This window comes from Pseudopipra pipra, chromosome 1 (genome assembly GCF_036250125.1).
Source record: "Pseudopipra pipra isolate bDixPip1 chromosome 1, bDixPip1.hap1, whole genome shotgun sequence".
Lineage (NCBI taxonomy): Eukaryota > Metazoa > Chordata > Aves > Passeriformes > Pipridae > Pseudopipra > Pseudopipra pipra.
In genome coordinates, this window is record NC_087549.1 from 83873248 (window position 1) to 83894224 (window position 20977).

The 20977-nt window shown below is 35.2% G+C and overlaps 1 protein-coding gene across 7 annotated transcripts in view; it reads left to right on the forward strand.

The window, feature by feature from the left end:
* RELCH (RAB11 binding and LisH domain, coiled-coil and HEAT repeat containing) overlaps nt 1-20977 on the forward strand; it is an 85328-nt gene that overhangs the window by 48985 nt on the left and 15366 nt on the right. For 3 of the 7 annotated variants that reach the window (XM_064662469.1, XM_064662480.1, XM_064662507.1), the window contains 13 exons: nt 333-445; nt 4963-5053; nt 7578-7649; nt 8442-8582; nt 9057-9221; nt 10007-10154; nt 12606-12825; nt 13387-13510; nt 14558-14606; nt 15012-15091; nt 15866-15972; nt 16515-16614; nt 20454-20536. In XM_064662469.1, the coding sequence (XP_064518539.1) occupies nt 333-445; nt 4963-5053; nt 7578-7649; nt 8442-8582; nt 9057-9221; nt 10007-10154; nt 12606-12825; nt 13387-13510; nt 14558-14606; nt 15012-15091; nt 15866-15972; nt 16515-16614; nt 20454-20536 (1493 nt within the window). The remainder of the gene's footprint in view (nt 1-332; nt 446-4962; nt 5054-7577; nt 7650-8441; nt 8583-9056; nt 9222-10006; nt 10155-12605; nt 12826-13386; nt 13511-14557; nt 14607-15011; nt 15092-15865; nt 15973-16514; nt 16615-20453; nt 20537-20977) is intronic. The other 4 variants (XM_064662490.1, XM_064662499.1, XM_064662523.1 and 1 more) reach the window with 2 other exon arrangements.

A 20977-nucleotide genomic window follows, 5' to 3' on the forward strand; every position in this document is an offset into this window, starting at 1 on the left:
CAGTTCAGTGGGTAGTGAAGACAATGAAATCATGACTGTCCTCTAATTCTGGTTACAGATGACCTGCATATGTTAATTGTAATATTTGCAGAGCTTTTCATTTTATGTGCTGGTTCTCCCCTGATTTTTCCTAGCAGGAAAATAGTTCTAACTTTTGTAGACCTTCACTTTTTTCAGGTCACTTAATAAGAGATCAAGACTCTAAAAGATCCTTTCAAACTGTTTTGATGTTATATGACTAGATTTGTCTTCTTAGTTTCTTTTGCCATTAATGAATATATGCCCAAAGCATTTTTACTTTGTTTGGTTTTCCCCTACCCACAATCTTTTAGGAATTGATCCCACTCATACTGTGTACAGCCTGCCTCCATCCTGAACCCAAAGAGAGAGATCAACTTCTACACATACTGTTCAATTTGATCAAACGACCAGATGATGAGCAAAGGTGTGTTTGCGTTTGTGTGTTACGGGACAAGGAGGAACTTTTTTCTCTGTCAGATTAACAGAAATAATAGAAGTTGGATATTATTGGGTGATTTTAGACAAGTTTCATTTAAGATGGTATTTTGCTTGTACAGTGTTGACAAATTTATGCAAACATCAGGACTTTCCATTTCCATGGCCTATACTTTCTAGTTACTGAAATGTAAGAATGTGCTTGTAAGCTGCAGTGTAACATTTCAGTTCCTTTTTTTGTTTGAAGTTGAACTGAAACTCTTTTGAAACTCTTTTGTTAAAATGAGCTTTAAGATCATAGTTCTTAGCAATGGTTGATAGAGAAATCAAAGCAGCTTTTTTTTTTTTAAACCTTTGTCTTAATATGTCCTAGTGATCTATATGTTTGTAAAGTAACTACCATGTTTGCTTGGGGGAAACAGCATGAGAAAATAGTGCTCTTTCTATTTACGGTTCACTATGGTAGCAATAAAAAATTCAGAAGACTGCAGCAGTGGTTTAGGTCTGACAAGTGTTAAGAACTTTGTTTTATTTTGATTAAGACTCTAAAAAAAAAAGTATACTTTTTATTCTATAAAATTAATTGTTCCTTAGTACTCAGGAAATCTGACTTTGTACCAATCTTGATGAGAATATCCTTAAGGTTGAAAGACAGTACTCTTAACTGGTGTGTTTCCCTCTCTGTGGAAAGATTTTTTATGTTTGACCTGTAGCTCTTCCATTATTTTCGTTAGAGATGTTTTCTAAAGCATCTGTATCTATTGTTGCTCTAGTCTGTCTTCAGACAAAATAGACTTTATGAAGTAGATGGGAAGCATTTCTTTTGAAGATTCTCCAAAACAGTTCTAGTCTCTTTCTAAACCATTCCCACAGTAAAATTTACAGATTAGAGATAACTGAAAACCATGGCTTTGGAGACAAAAAAAAGCTTAAATAAATAAAAGCAACTTGTGGCATAGTGCCACCATGGAGACTGAAATTACAAAAAGATGCAGTTCTTATTCTGCTTCTGATCGGTTAGAAATCTGCTTCTGAAATATGTCTAAGTTGTTTCGAATGTTCCATGTGGATTGAGAAGCTAAAATTAATTTGTGGTTGAGGGAGAAAAGAAGTTACATCTCACTTGGAGTCTTTTTTGTTACAGGATTGATGGCCTGTCAAGTAGGTTTTTCACATGCCTGTTTAGGTGCATTAGGTGTGTCTTTTCCAGCAGCTAAGAAAGAAGAAAATCCAAACTTTTTTCCTTGTTCATTCTCTGTTGTGAATTAAAGATTTGTATCTAAGAAAACTTGTTTTCTTCAGAAATTTGGGAAGAATATTCTGCCATAAACTCCAGGACAAAACATAATATACATTTACACACATAAACATCATAATCTCTTTTAGAGGTGCCATAATAGCTGATGAAAGAACAGTTAAAATTCCATTCAAGTAAAAGACACTCTGAATACAAATGAGATAGAAAATACTTACTAAGAATTTCAGGGGTTTTTTATACTTATGTAATGGAAGTATATTATGCATGCTTGGTTTTTATCTAAATACATTTAAATGATGTTTTAAGAGTCTTGTGCCGTGTGAATTTAACGTTCAGATTTAGTCACCAGAACAATTGGTGTTAGTTATCTCATGTTATTTGTTTACCTTCTGCTATACTGCACAGGCCTACATTATACATTAATGTAGCAGTTGATAAGTTGACATTTTTAATTTTCTAAATGCAAGAAACTGATATGTGATATTGCATTTCTAAGAATGAAACCATTAAAAGAAGTAATTTATTTTACAAGGTCAAATATCTAAAGTATATAAACCATTATGTGGAAAGCCTGTATTATACTTCTTGCCCATGTGAGAGGCTTTTTGATGTTTAGCATATTGCTGTAGTCTTGTATACTAACATTATATTTAACAAGGCCACTTTTGTCCTCAAGGCTTTGATCATTAGTGTACCATTCAACTTTTCAGAATGTCTATTGAATTTTCTTCTGCAAAGGAACAAATATGTGTTAGCTTTACCTAAACTACTTTTTGTACAGTTATGTTAGTTTCGGAAGTTAAGGAGCTGTGAAGAAGTTAGATTAATGTTCAGGCCTTTTAGGACAAGGTTAAAACATAGTTCAGACTGTGAACTCTTGAAGATTATTATGTAATGTATCCAGAAGCAGCACTCTTAACAAAAAGAACCTAAAATACATTAAGCTTATCATATCTACTATGATGTTTTGTTGGCCATATGATACCACTTACAGAACACACATAACGTGCTGATATATTAAGGAAAACTCTAGTAAGTAATTTCTTAATATAGCCTTTAGAAGAGACAAAAGAACTCTGAACTCTGTAGTATAAGATTGAACTGTTTCCCAGTGCACACAGTCACTTTTAAAAACATCTAGAAAGAATTTAGAAATGCTAGATAATATCTGCTCTACTGTATCTTCTGCCTTGCTCCTCTAGTTTGATTCTTGATTTCACATTGGTTTCTGCACTGATTAAGCAAACTGGTGTCTGCTGAATCACACTGATTTCCTTCATATTCCTACCTAAGGGATCAGAAGTCCATAACCTGGAAGTTATTCTCATATCCAATCTGGACTGCAGTTTTTTTAACAGCTTAATATTAACATTTTTTGTTTCAATCACGTGTTGCTGAGATCCTTACAGCCTTTCCCTGGAATGCAGGCTATTGTCATATACTTTTAAGATGCTTGCAGTAAAATATTTCAAACATTATCTTTTAATATTTTTGAAAACTCTTGAAGTTCACTTCTTTATAGGCAAGGCAAAAGGAAATCCCAGTTAATTTTGAGATTTCATGGAACACTTTTGAATGTTTGATTTGAGAAAGAAATATATTTTAACACATTTCTAATGGAGAAGATTTCAAGTGATTACTGTATTCTGCCATTATCTTTTTTAATATCTTAAAAATGCATATTTTGTTTCCCCATTCTGTGATTAGGTGAAGTGTATAGAGCCAAAGATAGTAATTTGAATGCCTATTTTGGTTGCTGTAGAACTCAGAATTACCACAGGCTTTTGTCTCCATATTGCTATCACATATTAGATGTTGTTTTCTTGAGTTTTATCTGACGATTTCATTTCCATTTTCCCCCATCCTTTTTGTCTTCATCAAAGGTCTAGTTCTTTGTACGTTGTAGAGAGGTAAAACCCTCAAAGATCCACAACACAAAACCAAAGAGCTTGCTCTAATTGTTGGCCTAAGGAATGCTGGGATAAAAAAAAATCTTTTTTTATAGATTCTTTCTCCTAAAAAGATTCTGAAAGTGAATGAGTCTTTTTTTGATGGACTATATTCTATAATTATTAAAGAAATAACCAGCAGAATCTCTGCCTTTCAACCTTAAGGGGATACTGTTAGCTACAGTAAATATTTAGGAGTTTAGACACCACACTAAAATGGTAACAAGTTCATTCTGACTTGATTGCACAAAGTAATAATGAATAAGTGTGTCCTAATCTTACTGTGGAGGTGATAAAAAGAGTGTCTTGTGTCTATGCATTGTGATTTGAAACTGGTTATTTAAGAGTTCACGTAGGCACTAAAAGTAAATAGAAATGTTGAATTGCATGCAAAGTTGGTATTTTTCCAATCCTATTAACAGGAGAAATAGAAGTAAAAAAATCTTAGCAAGATAAACACTCATTTAATGAGTTAAAGTACCACAAATTACAGATAAGTACAATCTTAGTGACATTTTAAATATATCTCTGCCTATGAATTTCATAGAACAATGGCAATTTCTTGCAAACTTTGAAGAAAGATAAAAAAGTCTAAGAATATGAATACAAATAACAGGTGATCATAGATACTACTGATTGATTAATTGCTTCCATTTTGTAGTGGGCTTCAGAAGACTTCTCGCAAGAGTGAAGTCCAGTGTTTTAGGAGAGATGACAGTAACTTGCATATTAGAATATTGCAAAACCATGTCAAAAGAATTAAGTTACTCGCTTTGAACAAAGTCCATTAAATCTCACAAATGCTACTAAATAAAAGCAGTATGTGCACTTCAGTGTGCACACAGTATTAAGTAATTTAGATCCTTTTACTGCATGATGCATGATAGTATTCAGTACTAGGAATTAAATAAGAGATTCAATCAAAGACTCCCTATCTCAGACATAGGAAATCAGAAGTAGCCAAATCAGAGATTCTCAGGTTCTGGTTTGTGGAGTTTGGGATCTACAAGATTCTGGAAAAGGCCTCTTAAATACAAAACAAGGTAGAATCATAGAATAGCTTGGATTGGAAGGGACGTTTGAAGGTCATCTAGGCAAATCCCTGCCTTGCAATGAGCAGGGACAATGGTGGCTTTCAATTTAAGATTCAGACTTTTAAGTCAGTGTGTATGGTGTGAAATCTTGACTGTAGACCACTACCTGTTGCCTGTCAGCATCTGCTTTTCTTAACTTAAAGAATGTATTTCATATATTATAGAACTTTATAAACAAATTAAAGCTTTAAATTTATGTTTTCAGACAGATGATACTAACTGGATGTGTGGCATTTGCCCGACATGTTGGACCAACACGTGTAGAAGCTGAACTTTTACCACAGTGTTGGGAGCAGGTAACTGATTATTTTGTGCTTTGCACTGGAAAATTAGTTAAAAATTCATAGATGTTTGTTTGAAGAGTTTGTTTTGGTTTTGTTTTTCAATGAATGGCAGTTCAAAGTATTTTTCAGAAAGATATTTGGATGTTGTTGTCCTCATTATATATACTTCTATATAGCATTAAAAAAAAACTTAAATGTGGAAAACATGTTAAAGACTATCTAGAGATTCTAGTTACTTGCATATACCAGAATAAGTTTGTTATATTGAAATGTAGATATACACATATTCATCATCAATGTTGCCTAACCTATTGCTAGGTAGGTACCTTTATAATTTGGACTGTGATTTCCAGACTGCTGGAAGTCTGTTTTCATTCAAAGATTTCATTTGCTGATTCTTTAGTGTTGTGTTAAATCCCTGGAGTAGTGTCCACACTTCAGCTAGTTTAAATTCTTAAAAATCAAAGATTAAAGTAGTCATAAGTAGGTCTCCTGTAGATGGGCATGATTTTACTCCTGTGAGATCAGCCTGAAGTTTACATGTGACTTCTAGAATCACAGTGACTATTTCCACAGATACTATAAATTAAAAGAAATAACTGAACAACCAAACTGAAATGCTCTTAATGTTTCATCTGAGGCATAGAAACAGAGTAACATGACTTCAGGTGAAAATGTATGGCACTTTTCCTCTATAATGAAGAAAAGGGAGTTCATCATTGACCAAAAGACAACAAATAACTAAGCCGTGACGGAGTGGTAATGCTTGCTTTGATGGCACAGTCTTTCTGGTCTGGTAATTTTCTACTGTTTCTTGCATAACACAGCAATCTGTGTCTCACAATAAAGTCCAAGCTTTAATGGCCTTAATGCTTTCTGACAGTAGAAGTATGTATTATATGCAGCAGTTGTGCTTGTATGTATGACTGATCTATCTGTTGTTTAAATGACAATAGAAGTTGAACATAAAATAAGCAACATTTTGTTTTCTTAGTCCTCATGAAATTTAGATTATGCTTAAAAAAAATCAGTCTCACCTCAGTAAGAGCACATCTTTGTCATCCATTCCTTGCTAATTGCTGATGCAAAATAGAAACGAGTCCAACTGTAACAGTACAGCATATCAAGCTGCCAAGTCATGTGTCATAGTGCATTTATTTAATGCAGTTTGCCAAAGTTGGAACCAGGTCATTATTTTCTTCAGCAAATGCCAGCTGAATCTCACTGTCACAAGTCTTGAGTTTGTAGAAGGAACTCAAGTATACGCATCATTTTCTACCTTTTCACTGCTCTCACCTTGTTCGTTGTGCCAGTCATCTCAGAAAGCTGTCAGGTTGGTCATGTGTGGTTTTTCCTGTATAAATATATACTGGCTATTTCCAGCCCCCTTCTTGCCCTTCATATGTTTGGAAATGCTTTCCAAGATGAATTGCTCCAACACTTTCCCAGGAACTGATGTGACGCAGGCTCGTCTGTGTTTCACTGAATCCTCTGTCTTGCCCTTCCTGAAGGTAGCAGTGACATTTACTTTCTTCCAGTCCTCAGGAACCTCCCCCATTGCCACAACATTTTGTTGGTTGTCAAGAGCGGTCTTGGACTGACATCAGCCAGCTCTCTGAGTGGTCATGGGTGCATCCCCATCAGGGCAACAGACTAGCATATGTCCAATTTCTTTGAATATTTCCTAACCTGATAATTCTCTACCAAAGATCTTCCTTGCTCCAGAATTTGGCATGGGGTTTAGGGACCTCAGACTACTAAAAACAATTCTTCCTAGGAAAGACAGAGACAAAGAAGGCAGCGAGTACCTTGGTTTTCTCTGTGGTAACATGGTTGTCTTACAAGGCTATACACTGCATAGCAAGAGAGAAATAGTTGCACCACATGCTGCATATCCTATTTTATCTGACAGCATCAAAATATTCACATTTCCCTCTCACCATTTTACCATGAAATTTTTTATTTGCAAAGTTTTTTGTGTTTCATTGTTCAGCCATTACACTGGTTCTTAAATCTGACTCTACCAGGATGCAGACTTGGTTCCGAAGTGTCAATCATAAATTTGTAAGGCAGAATTTTCAAGCAGCTTTTGAGTGGAAAGGGCAGGTAGCATGGGATCCAGAGGTTCTCGGCAATAAGAGTTGTTTTCAGTCACATTTTTATGAAGGACTTGAGAGCAGAACTTCAACAGCATACAAATGCTTTTTGGCTTAATATGTGTGCCTTCTTTTGACCCTGATTGTTCAGTGAGACCTAGGCAACTCTTCTACACTGGTTGGCTCAGAGCACTAGAGGGCACTTGTGTAGTTCTTAGAGGAACGTCTCTCCTGAAGGGCTACATAATACAAAATATTTCCTGACATTCCAGCTCAGGAGTTATGCATGTTCTTCATTCCATACACTGCTTTCCACCTTCTCTTTATTCATCAATGTTTATTGAAGACGTGCAGGCACATTCCTCCGCTGCAGTGCGTTCTAACCACATTTGAATACTGGTTACTGCAAAGCAAACAGCCAATCTGCTTGTCTTTACCAGATCAACCACAAATACCCAGAGCGACGGCTACTGGTAGCAGAATCCTGTGGAGCTCTTGCACCCTACCTTCCAGTAAGTATTAATAGACATCAAATACCTCGCTAGTGAAAGCAAGGTGAAAATCTGTTCCATAATGTAAACATCCTGTATAATTTTAAATGTTCACAAGTGTGTATGTTGTGCGTAGACAGTCACATTGTCTTCTACTTTATGTACACATGTGAGATTCAGTAAATCACACTAAGAAGGAGATAGCTTATTATGAAGAAATACAGATTAATCTAGGTATAAAATGTTTCTAAAAACAGTATGTTCTGAAAAAATACTTGTTTCAGTAAAAATTAAGAAAAGATAGTTAGGACCAATTAAAGAAACAATCTGTGAAAAAAGAACTGATACCCAATAATAGAGTTCTTCAGGCACTGTGGAGTGTTACAATAAGAGTGCTGCCAGTTAGAAGAACAAGCAAAATTAAGTCAGTGGCAAACTAGAATTTGAAGCTTCAGAACTAAATTAAAATGCCTCTTCTTCAATTTAGTAATGCAGTGATTACAGATTCTGTTTTAAGTCTAAACCTATAGTAGTTTTATTGCTTTAGTTATCTTTGGTTCCATACAAGTTAAAGGACTTGAGTTCTGTGCTTAATAGGACAAAAGGCACTCTAATGAAGCTACTGACATTTTATATTCGTTCATCTTCTTTTTTGAAAACTGAACATGTAATGTTCATAAAGGGATCTATGGTTGGAGGAAGGGATTTTGTTTGTGAGCACTAACAGAAATGCACATTATTTATAAAAATTGATACAAACCCACATTTCTTGTTTCATTGGATTTAACAAATATGTTTTTCATTTACAAACAGAAAGAAATCCGTAGTTCGTTAGTACTTTCCATGCTGCAACAAATGCTAATGGAAGATAAGGCAGATCTGGTACGAGAAGCTGTGATCAAAAGCCTTGGCATCATTATGGGCTATATTGATGATCCAGACAAATATCAACAGGTATAATTTGTTTTGGGTTCTGTATGTATAAAATTTTTTCTATAGATACTTCATGAGTAGGGGGATGCATATTTCCTGTATTTTTATTAAATCTTTCCAGATACTTTTAAAAATTATGAATATATGAATGTCGATTTTACTGTTTCACCAAGACCAAACAGAAAAACTACAGGTAGCATTAAAACTTCAGGTGTAAGCCTTATACAAAAGCTTCTCTAATAATTCATAATTTACCTTTAAGAACATACCATTTCACTGCCCACCTGATACTATTAGGCACTTTGATATCATCACTTGCTAGCAAATTCATTTGCTACAACAAAGCCTGCCTGTAGTTCAACTTAATGCTGCCTAATAATGTTTCACAGAAGTGAAAATAAAGTACTTCTGTCTTCCGAATTTTTGAAGGCAGAGTGGTAAAATGTGTACATAAATTTTAGGGAAATAAGTACATTCTTCATTGTCTTTTGCCAGGGCTTTGAATTGCTGCTTTCAGCTCTAGGAGACCCTTCAGAACGTGTGGTTAGTGCAACACATCAGGTATTTTTACCTGCTTATGCTGCCTGGACAACAGAACTGGGAAATCTACAGTTCCATCTTATACCTACACTGCTTAATAAAATTGAAAAATTGCTCAGGGTATGTGTTCAGCTGTTTCTACACTGGAGAATTTTCTATATATTCTTATTAAATATGCAGACTTTTTAAAAAAAAATACAAAAATGCAAATAGTTGGTGCTTAATGTTCTATGAGTGAAAAATTTTCTGGAGATGCTTGTTGTAACTCTTTTATTTGTCCACTGGAAGAAGGAGGAAAAAAGAAAAACCACCAACCCCTCCAAAACTAAACATATTGTTCTTTAATACTCTTCTTTATAGCCTAATAGCATTTGCCCAATATTTAAATTTTATAGTTTTTAATAAAGTGCAATTTTTTATTAAATTAGCAAACAAAGAAGAATTGAATGGCTTAGTTAGGTCATTTGCAATTATGATCCAGTTTGCACACTTGATTTGGTAGATATCTCAAAAGTTCTAGAAAAAGTGGGTACCTCATAACTATCTAACAGACTGAAACAAGATGCTTGCTTTCTCAGTGCAGGCGACTGGTTTATTCAGTTTAGGTGCCTTGGTCTCTGAGACAAAGGTTCCACATTTCCAAAATGTGCTAAAAAATGTTTTTTCAAAATATCAATCTGTTTATCAGCATGAACTGCTAAATGTATTGCCTGAATCTTTTGAGTAGAGGTGACTTAAGGGTGACAAGGGGATTTGGATGATGAGACAAAGTAAGTTTGTGGTTAGGCTAAATTACTGTATAATTAGTGTCTTTGTGTAGAACCTCATCGCAGATGTGTTGATCTCTTGCCAATGAATACATCATCCAAATTGACAACTTTGAGTAAATGTCCTGTTTGTTTCAGGAAGGAGAACATGGCTTGGATGAACATAAGCTTCACATGTATCTGTCTGCTCTGCAGTCATTGATTCCTTCACTGTTTGCACTGGTGCTACAGAATGCACCTTTCACAAGCAAGGCTAAACTTCAGGGAGAAGTACCACAAATAGAAGGTAAATGATTAATTTCTGATATGGATTTTTTTCATATTGATCTCCCTTAGCAAATCCTTAATTAATGCTTCCTTTTTCCACCCCTTACTATGCTTGAGAGACTTGATTATCACCAAAAAATTTTATTTCATCTCTTTATTCTTCTCTACTTCTTATAAGAAACTTTGAGAATGCAAAGCAATTTTTAACTGTACTTCCTAATGGTTTCTGAAGAACTGATTTACATTAATAGCCAATAACAGCTCAGGAAGGCTAGCCTCAGTTTCAATTAATTCTTACAAATTTCTGAAGTGGGAAAAATACAGTGTAGTGCAGGAGTGTCACCATCTGTTATGTGTCTGTGGAGTACCTTAGAAGACTGCACCATGCCTGGCAGTGCTCAAGACCAGGTTGGGTGGAGTTTTGAGCAACCTTGTCTAGTGGAAGGTGTCCCTGCCCATGGTAGGGGGGCTGGAACTAGATCATCTCTACGGTCCCTTGCAAATCAAACCATTCTATTAATCAATGGCCTCATAGTGAAGTTGAACTTAGATCAACAGTCTTAGCCTGTAAAATGTTTTCTTCTGTTGCAAATGCTTTTTAAAGCTATTATTGGTAGTACCTGCCACATGCTGATGATAGTGCTGTGTGTGAAGATGCAAAGAAAGGGTAACGACTTCTTAAAGAATTCAAAAATTTCAAGTTTCAGCCTAGTCTGACATTTTTTTTCCTCCACAAAAGTGATGGAAAAAATCTCACATACTTTTCATTAATCTGGAAGCATTGCAGGAATTACTAGCTGGCTTTCTTGAGTTTTGCAGTAGGAAAGATGATGCTCTTGTTGGTTAACTTCATTGCTGAATAATTTTAAGTATGAATTTAAAGAAAAATAAAAGCAATGTGTTGATGTAGCAGGCTTTCAGTCCCCATATATTTTAATGGTCTAGAATTTTTTTGTGGTCTTGCTTTTAAAGTGTAAATTATTCTCTTCTGATAATAATAATTAAGGAATTGGGGGTGGGAGTGGGGAGCATCATAAACTACTTATATATAAAGTTAGGAGCCATTAGATGATTTAAGTGTAGCAATAGAAGTCAGCTTGCTGTGAATCTGTGCTGTGTTCTTTGGGATCATAGAATTGGAAGGTTGGAAGGGACATTTAAATGTCATGTAGTTCTAAATCCCCCTGCACTAAGCAAGGACTTCAACTACATCAGGTTGCTCAGAGCCCCATCCAATCTGACCTTGAATGTTTCCAGGGATGGGGCACCTATCACCTCTCTTAGCAAGCTGTTTCAGTGTTTCCCCACTCTCACTGTAAAGAATTTCTTCCTTACATCTAGTCTGAATCTGCTCTCTTTTTAAAACCATTACCCTTGTCCTATCACGAAAGACCCTATCAAAAAGTCTGTCCCTGTATTTTTTATAAGCCCTCTTTAAGTATTGAAAAGTCACAATACTCTTCCTGGAGCCTTTTCTTCTTCAGGCTGAACAAGCTCAACTATCAGCCCTTCCTCTTAGGAGAGGTGCTCTACCTCTTTGTTTACATCTTCGTGGCCCTTCTCTGGACTTGCTGCAACAGCTCCATGCTTTTTCTGTGCTGGGGACCCCAGGGCCGGATGCAGTATTATGGGTGGGGGTCTCATGAGAGCAACCTATTGGCCATGATTCTTTTGATGCAGCCCAGGATACATTTGGCTTTCTAGGCTGCACACAGACATTACTGGGTCATGTCCAGTTTTTTCACCCACTGGTACCCCAGAGTCTGCTTTCAATCCCTTCATATCCCCCAGCCTGTATTGGTGCAGGGAGTTGCCCTGACCCAGGTGCAGCACCTTTTACTTGGCCTTGTTGAACCTCATGAGATTCCCATGAGCCCACATCTCAAGCTTGTCCTAGTCCCTCTGGATGTCATCCCATCCCTCAGATATGTCAGCTGCAGCACACAGCTACATGTCACCTGCAAACTTGCTGAGGGTGCAATTGATCCCACTGTCCATGTCATTGGTGTAGATATTGAACAGTACTGGTCCCACTATGGATGCATGAGGGACACCACTTGTTGCTGATGTTTATCTGGGCACTGAGCTGTTGACCACTCCCCTCTGGATTTAACCATCCTGTCAGTTCCTCATTCACTGAAAAGTCTATCCATCAAATTCATGTCTCTACAGTTTAGAGAGAAGGATGTTACAGGAGACTGTCAAAGGCTTTACAACCTCCCTTGTTCACAGATGTGGTCACTCCATCACAGAAGGCCACTAAGTTGCTCAAGAAAGATTTGACCTTGGTGAAGCCATGCTGGCAATGATAATTGCATAATCTCCCTGTATCAGCATTTTCTCATGTTAAGTGAGAGTTACATAATCTCTTCAGAGATGATTTTAACTCACTAATTTTTTTAAAAGCAAATTGATAACCTTATACAGAAGACACCTAATGATTTTCCTGCTTTCTTGGCTCTCATTTCAGACATCACCTCCATGGTGTTATCGTCTTCTTTTGTTCACGATTGCTTGTTCTCTGCTGTTACAGTCACTAGATTCCCCCGACCCGTATCGCCGCTTCAGGATGTGGCCATCATCATTGGAAGCCGCGAGCAATTAGCGGTGTTGTTGCAACTCTATGACTATCAGCTAGAACATGAGGGTACCACAGGCTGGGAGTCTCTGCTATGGGTAGTCAATCAACTGTGAGTTAATTTGTATCTTAGGATTCCTAATTTCAAAATATATCAAAATTAATAGTTCTTAAGCATGGCCATGTTTAACAATTACTGAATAAGAGAATACTAAGTGCGATTGTCTTTGAGAATTATTGAAGAGGAAAACATTGGATTTATTTCAGGCATTTTAATTTTCATGCTGAATTGGCTTTGATTTTATTCAAAAAATATCAGCAATCTAACAGAATATGTAGGTAGAATATGTACTTGCTCTGATAAGGTTGGGGTTTTTTCTTTTTTTTTTCTGGTATAGTCGATTCTCTGTTGAACTGAAGACTATTATATTCCGACTATCTTATGATAGTAACAGGTGTTTGAAAATGTAGGTCAGACTTTTCTGGCACCTGAACCCTTGCTTTCTTCATGGGTCAGGAATTGTATGGAACAAGTAGTTAATTTCATTAGAACCAGTAGTGCTCTGTGTGTGCATGTATTTATTAATATAAACAGTAAATCTATACAAATGTAACTGGAGAGAAACAAAAGATCAGAGTAGTGTTTAATATCCTTTTGTTTCCTGATTTTTAGGCTACCACAGCTTATAGAAATAGTGGGCAAGATCAATGTAGCATCAACTGCCTGTGTCCATGAGTTCTCTAGATTTTTCTGGAGACTTTGTAGGACATTTGGGAAAATTTTTACAAACACTAAGGTAAGATATTACCTTAAATATTCTACATACAGAGTACCTTGATAATATACATTCTCTATATTTATGGTATGTCTGAATACTCACACTTTATGTGACCATTTATATTTTCAAGTCACACTGATGCTTTTCCATAAGTACATTTAAACCTGGTATTTTTAAAGTTCTATTTCCGTTTTCTGGTTTTAGTCATTTTGGAATGGCTGCCTCATCTTGCCCAACAAGGAATGATTCGGTTTTTTAAACTGTATTCTTCATATTGCTTTGTGAATGACAGAGAGAGTGGGAGAGATCATCGTAATTTTGGTGATTTAACAATTTTCTTTCTTCAGAGCAGCAGCAGTTTGTGATGTACATAAGTACTCCAGCCTGTACTTAATTGAATATTTAAAATTGATGCTTTCCCAGCCTGAAATATTTTCTGTAGGTGACGTCTAAACATTTTTATCAGGGAATTACATAATTTTTCTCCATAAAATAACTTCTGAATATAATGAAAAAAATATATTAAAAGGAAATCATAAAACATGATTACCTAAAGATAAAATTATACAAGTGTGTTAGCATTACATGCTGCTTCCAGAGAGGAGATTAAAAAAAGTCTCTGGTCTTTGAAAGCCCTTTCTGTAAGTTATTTGTAAAACTATTGCTTCTATAAAATTGTTCTGATACTGATTATCTTAGCTGTATTTGGAAGACAGTCCATCATTGATAGCAAAGATACAAAACATAAACTTTTTTTTTGTTTTACATACTTCAACTTTTTGTGTCACAAGTACTAAATACTGCTGCTTGTGTTGTGGGTACTCACTAGAAATTTTTCCTCTCTTATGTCATACTGTCAATTTTTGCCAAAACTGGCTATGCTTTTTAAAGATTTTTGTTCTTTCTGTACCATCAAAAGTCCTTTTTGTGGTTTGAGGGGGGGTTGTTCTTTTTTTGGGGAAGGGGGGATTTTTTTTGTTTCATTTTTCAATTCTTATATTTTTTTAAAGTTAATAGACACTGGTAACAGGTTTTCTTACATGGGATTCATCATCCTTTGCATAGGTAAAACCACAGTTCCAGGAAATCTTAAGACTGTCTGAGGAAAACATAGGTAAGTAGCTTTTTACTCAAATGAGTTGAACTTAACTGCAACTCCAAAGAAAATGTCAATCTCTTGTTCAAATAACATTTTCAGAGCACAGTTCTCAAATTTGTCATCTTTGTGAAATGTTGAAAAATCTAATCTTAATCTGAATGGAACACTGAAGTTGTAGAATGTGTGTAAGGTACAAAATAAGAATCAAATCCAAATACCACTTAAGCATTATTTTAGCATGTGTGTTTATATATGCATACATGTATATAAATTCTCTATGGTTACATAAAAAAAGTGATGAAATCTGTAATACTTAAAAACACACATATAAGTATACTATATATAGTATATATATTATACACATTATATACACCCTCATATGTATGTATAAAACCTAAATTTTTCACTATGTTTCATTAGATTCCACAGCAGGTAATGGAGTGCTAACAAAAGCCACCGTTCCCATCTATGCAACAGGGGTCCTTACATGTTATATTCAAGTAAGTTTGTTTTTCTGTTTCTTCATTAAATGTATAATAGTGTGTAAAATTTATTTAAAAAACAACAAACCTTACTGTTTTCTCTGAAAACTTAGTGTTCTTGTGCTTAAAGATAGGTACATGAATGGGCAGCTGTAAACGCATTTAAAAGCAAAGTTTTCCAGTGAGGTGGTGATGTACATTTAGATCACGTGCTGCCATGTCCCTCTATCAACACTATTAATGTTATTCCTTGAATGGGTTCTTGACCACTTAACTATGAACCCTGCAAACATTATTTTGCAAAACAGATAAGCAGGTAAATTGCCATGTTGGGCCTAGTTGGAGTCTTAAAATGTCAGTGTTACCTAGTACTAAAATAAACATACTATAAATAAGATTACCTAATCCTCCAGCAACCAGCAGTTACAGATTGGCATAGACATATTTTACAGGAAAAAAAAGAAATTCTTCATTATCTTACAAATTTTTAGTGGACTGTGAGCAATTAGAAACTTTCAGGAGTAATAAGCATGCTTAAATACTGTTCTTAAAACTTTCTTTAGTAAAACAATATGGGCAATTCAAGCACAAATATGGCATAGTTAATGAAATACATTCTCTTAATGTGTTTGCTTTGAAAGGTTCTTGTTTTTTAACCACATTCTTGAAGTTCCTAAGGAAATCGTTAAGTGCTTATCTGGTTTGTTCTTATTCATAGTTTGTCTCTTTGGTATCTGTAGGTTGTCGTCACAACACTTCTACTACATTCATCATTGTACTCTCTTCTTTCAGGAAGAAGACCGCAAGCTGTTAGTTGGATTCCTAGAAGATGTAATGACCATGCTTTCACTATCCCATGCTCCTCTTGATAGCCTGAAAGCTTCCTTTGTGGAACTAGGGTAAAGAATACACCTTGGTATTGACTAGATCTAAATACATTAGAAGCTTTTATTAAAAGCTGGTAATCTGGCTGTAATGTTAATAACTGTAGTGCTTTGGGTGAATAAAGGGTATACTTGCTTTTTTTTTTCTTGGTGCAAATGCAATCTCTGGATTAAAAATGTGGTGATAAAAATAATTCTGACGTGTAAAAAGGAAACACAAAATTTCCACAAAAATCACTAATTGAGAATACAATGGAAATTAATTTTGTATTTACCATACTATTGCCATGTATTTGCATTCAATATCATAATTTATTGAAAATTATGTTCTTAACGTTGTAGGGGTTTTTAATTATTTGAACATGCAACATATTTTCTGGACTGCAACATGTTGCTTGTCCTTCAAAATGAGATAAATGTTTTGTTTCCTTCAGAAAGGATAAATGGTGGAGTTTTAGATTTGTTGAACAATGGATTCTTAAGACTACATTTTGCAGGTAAAGAACAGGGTTTGGAAGTATTTTTGTTTGATTGATTACCCAACTATTTTCTTTTAGTGCAAACCCAGCTTATCATGAGCTGCTTTTAACTGTTTTATGGTATGGAGTTGTCCATACTTCTGCTCTTGTTCGATGTACAGCTGCTAGAATGTTTGAGGTAAGTGTTATCCAAACTTTTTTTGCACCTCTTTAAAATTAGAGTTTACTTTTAAAAACAGGGGTTCAGACAATGTTGTAATTCTTAATAATTACAAACAAATAAGCTGTGTACTGTGTGATGGAGCAGAAGGTTGTCATGCAGTTGTTTCTGTATCTGTTTTCTGTTCAACAGCACGTCTCTCTGTAGGTACATAGTTAAACATATCAAGCATCTCTGAGTTTTAACTTCTGCTACTCAACCCATCATGAGTATCTAACTCACAGTTATCCTTTTCAATAGGTTTTGTGTATATTCATACAATACACCTGTATTGTAATTCAAACTAGTTTTCATCGGTAGCAGATAAGGTGGTGAAGACATACGTGTAACCAATTCTGTATTTTTTGTAAAAATGAAAATAATTTAAAATAATCTACAGTTACTTTACATGCCTCGTAATGACAGCTCCATCTTTCACCTAACATCTATGAATTTTGGTCAGGATAAAGACTGATACATATAGCTAATAAGTTTACTTTTATTTCCACTTTATGCCTTTGTTTCATCAAATGTTCATTTTAAAAGGCTCATGCAAAAACCCTAGGACATACTCAGACATACTCCATTTGCTGAATAAAGAGAAACTTTTTTTCCTTTGCATGCTAGAAACACATTTTTCTGATCAGCATTACTCTTTTTTTTTTTACTGTGTTTCTTCCACATTTGACTCATTTGAATAGCTCTGCAGTGGACCTCTAGCTGAACCTGCCATTTTGTATCCATTTGCAAAAACAAATCTCAAGTCTGCCTCGGAAAAAAAGAGCACTTAATTTATCCATTAGCATTCTTTACTGCAACTCTGGAACTCATAGCAGATAAGACAGTAAACAGCCACAATAAGCACTATCCTGAGACTTTTTCCCCCCTCTTCTCCCTTTAAAAAAAAGATGACGATTTTTGGACACCCTTAAAATATGTTTGAGTATTTTTAATCTAACAAAAATATTTCTTATATCATATTTGTAATAACAAGGGGTTCTTTTCTTAATACGCATTAGCCAAATGTGAAAGACCTCAGTTACAACAACCTGTTGCCTTGATTGCAGTTTCTTTTCAAATTCAACTGCATGTTGATTATTTTTAGGCGATCTATACATTCTATTAGATATATTGTTTCCTAGCATACTTCAATTTTTACTAAAGCACAGGCAGCTTTATTTTAGACGCTCTTCTCACTCGAAAATAGTAGCATATTGTCACTTAATTGATAGCCATAGCATACATATTTATACATGGCAGTACATAAATTTGGGACAAGTGGTAATAGTTAGTTTTACTATTGGAAGATTCCTCATTCAAGGAATCTGACACCTCAGAGGCTGCTGAATGGCAAAGACCAGCAATTAGGTAATAAGATAAAGAGTATGTGACCTGCAGGACAGGTGTATAGGAACAATAAAGATTCTGAGCAGCACAGAAACCACAGGCCCGTCTGCATTACCCAACCTTTACAGTCCATTAAAGATTGGAAGGACACCGAAGTGATTTGGAGCCATTCTACTGCTTCACTCCTTTGGTGGCAGGCAGCTTTGTGCTACCATTTTTAAGGTGTAGAATGTATGACTAATGATCTAGAGGAATTAAAACTGGATAAAAATTTACATCATCTGTCTCACTCCAACCTTACGTGGTGCTAACATGGCTTTGTCCATCCAGCTGTTTCTGTCGCTTCTATATATTAATGTTTTCAGTCAGTAGTTTCCTGTTTGAATATTGATGCAAACGGATTTGATTGCTGCTGATTTGAACGTGAAGTGCGTAGTTGAGTTATATATAAGCTTTATTGGTCTGTTTAGGTTCAAGTCTAGGACCACTTATCTTCAGAATGACACTTGTGTTATAAAGCATGTTTTATTTTCTGTTTCCTGTGCTTTACCATACTTAGAAGTGTGGTAGACCACATAGTAATGAAGCTGAGATCATTCTAAATTGTTTGCTAATTACACAAATCCCAAGCATTTTTTATTCAAAGCACTGCTAGGTCTTTCTCAAAATGAAGATTGGTAAAGAAAACTTGAGTCCCTATTTGCCCAAGATTGAAAATAGGAAGCATTCTCTATTTTAATAAATGGAAAATTGGTAAATATGTATCTGAGAGTAAGATCATCATAACCAGTGAGCTAAGTCCCTAACAGCTGTTCGAAGAGTAGCCCATAAACTCAACAGATCAGCACTTTAAGTTGTCACCAGTGTTAACTCATTGTGAAATGTATTAATGTTAAAATGCTGTAGTTGAACTGATATTCCTAATACTTTGAGTAACAAGTATAGGAAGCTGCAAATTTTTCCCTCCAGGTGCTTTGCAGCAGTAATGCATATGTTCTTATACAGCTTTTCCCCATTCTTCCTTCCCTAGTTACTACCTTAAGGCCACACTGTATTCCGTGTCTGTGTGCACGCTTGCATGCATGCACATACATGCTCACACAAATATTGCTAAATAAAAATGACTGCTTTGTATAGAAGCTTCCGGAAAGTCAGGTTCCTTCCAATCTTTCACAACTTTCTTCGGTTTAAATTCAGAGTTGGTAAAGCAGGAATGCTCAAACAAATAGAATATAAAATCTTCTCTAGTTAGAGGGTGTAAATATTGCCTGATTTTAGTACTGGTATACTGACAGCCACTGCTTTCCCCATGCTCTGTGGATCTCTTGTTACATTGCTGGGGGAAAAACTTAGAATTTAATTTGTGCTCATTATGTAATGTGAGTAGTTAGAATATGGCCTAATATTAAAAAGACATTTCAAATTTCTCACATGAACTTACTGATTAGCTTTTTATGTTTATCTCCTAAAACCAGCAAATACATGCAGACTTCCTTACATGAGATTCAAAATGGAAATATCTAGGCTTTCCTCTTTTTATTAATGAAGACAAAAACCACTCTGTTTTGTTGAATATCTGGAGAAAGTGGGCAGCTTGTCATTTTTGAAAATTAGTAGCTTTTCGTATGTAGAAAACATGTAAAGGGCATCTGCAACATATACAGTAAATGCTGATGTATAGCTACATAAGTAATGTAAAACAGATCACCTGGGAACATGTTCATGGATAATAAATTTCACTGTGATTTCAAGTTTTTAAAATTTGGGATGTATTGCAACAAATACATCTATTCCTTAGTTTGCAAAAAGACTTGATGAAGTACGTTTCATGGATATTTCAAGGATTTTCCATTTCCTACCTGCATAAACCAGCATATATACTGCTTGGATGGTGGTTAAATATAAAGTAGTCCTGAATGACTTTCAGGAAAGCTTTTTGGCATCTGGGAAGGTGCTGTTTGTCACACTGTAAAAGGTGTGAAAGGTATCAGTCAGTGTGGGAAAACTACGCATTTGGCCTACTCAAGATACCTGTTTTGCATGTGACAGCCACCTACTATGATGGCTCAATAACACTGAGCAGCATTTAGATTAAATTGTCAAACTCAAATTGGCATTGGTTTAGAATTTAGTTATACATAATTTTATTTGTAATACATAATTAGTATTTGAATTATAATACACAGTTACTTGCTCAAGCTGTGAGTTCAAGTTTTAAAATATCTGAAAATAGAGAAAACATTGTATTGTTGAATTTGTCATGTTTGTGCTGATTGCCAGACCACTTCAGCTTTCTTCATGCCTTTGCATTTATGAAGCACTAGTGTAGCAGTATTTGCTTAGCTTCTAATTTTGGTTCGCTTTTTGTGTTTTTTCTTTCTCTCTCTTGGTTGTGCCACTCTTCTTCCCATGATACTGTGCTCGCTCTTTCCGTGCATCGCCTGTGATATCCCCCTGCTCCGACCATTCAGCTGTTGGTGAAGGGGGTTCATGAAACTCTGGTAGCTCAGAGAGTTGTTCCTGCTCTCATTACTCTCTCCAGTGACCCTGAAATGTAAGTTCCCTGACTATCTTATATACATAGCATCCCTCTTAATACTTAAAAAGAAATAACCATCAGTTATGTTTCTTAGTCTAGCTGAACAAAAATTGGATTACTTTTAAGCAAATGTAACCTTTAAATCACTTATTTTTAAATAAAAAGTTTTACTGCAATGCCTAGAACTAAACTGGATAAAACTGCTGAATAAAATTTAAATAGAAAACTTAGATCCGTTTAATATATTTTTATGAGTTTTTATATTTAATCATATCCTCAGTTTTCAAATTGCTTAAATCATTTCTAGCAGAAAGCTGAATATTACTATATTTTGTAATGCTATCAGCTTTACTACTGCTAAATTGTCACCTGCATTAATGAAATGCCAAGTAGTTTTTGCTGTACCTCATTTCTGATAGACAACTTTGGTACTTCATTTCCTGGACATTCTGATGT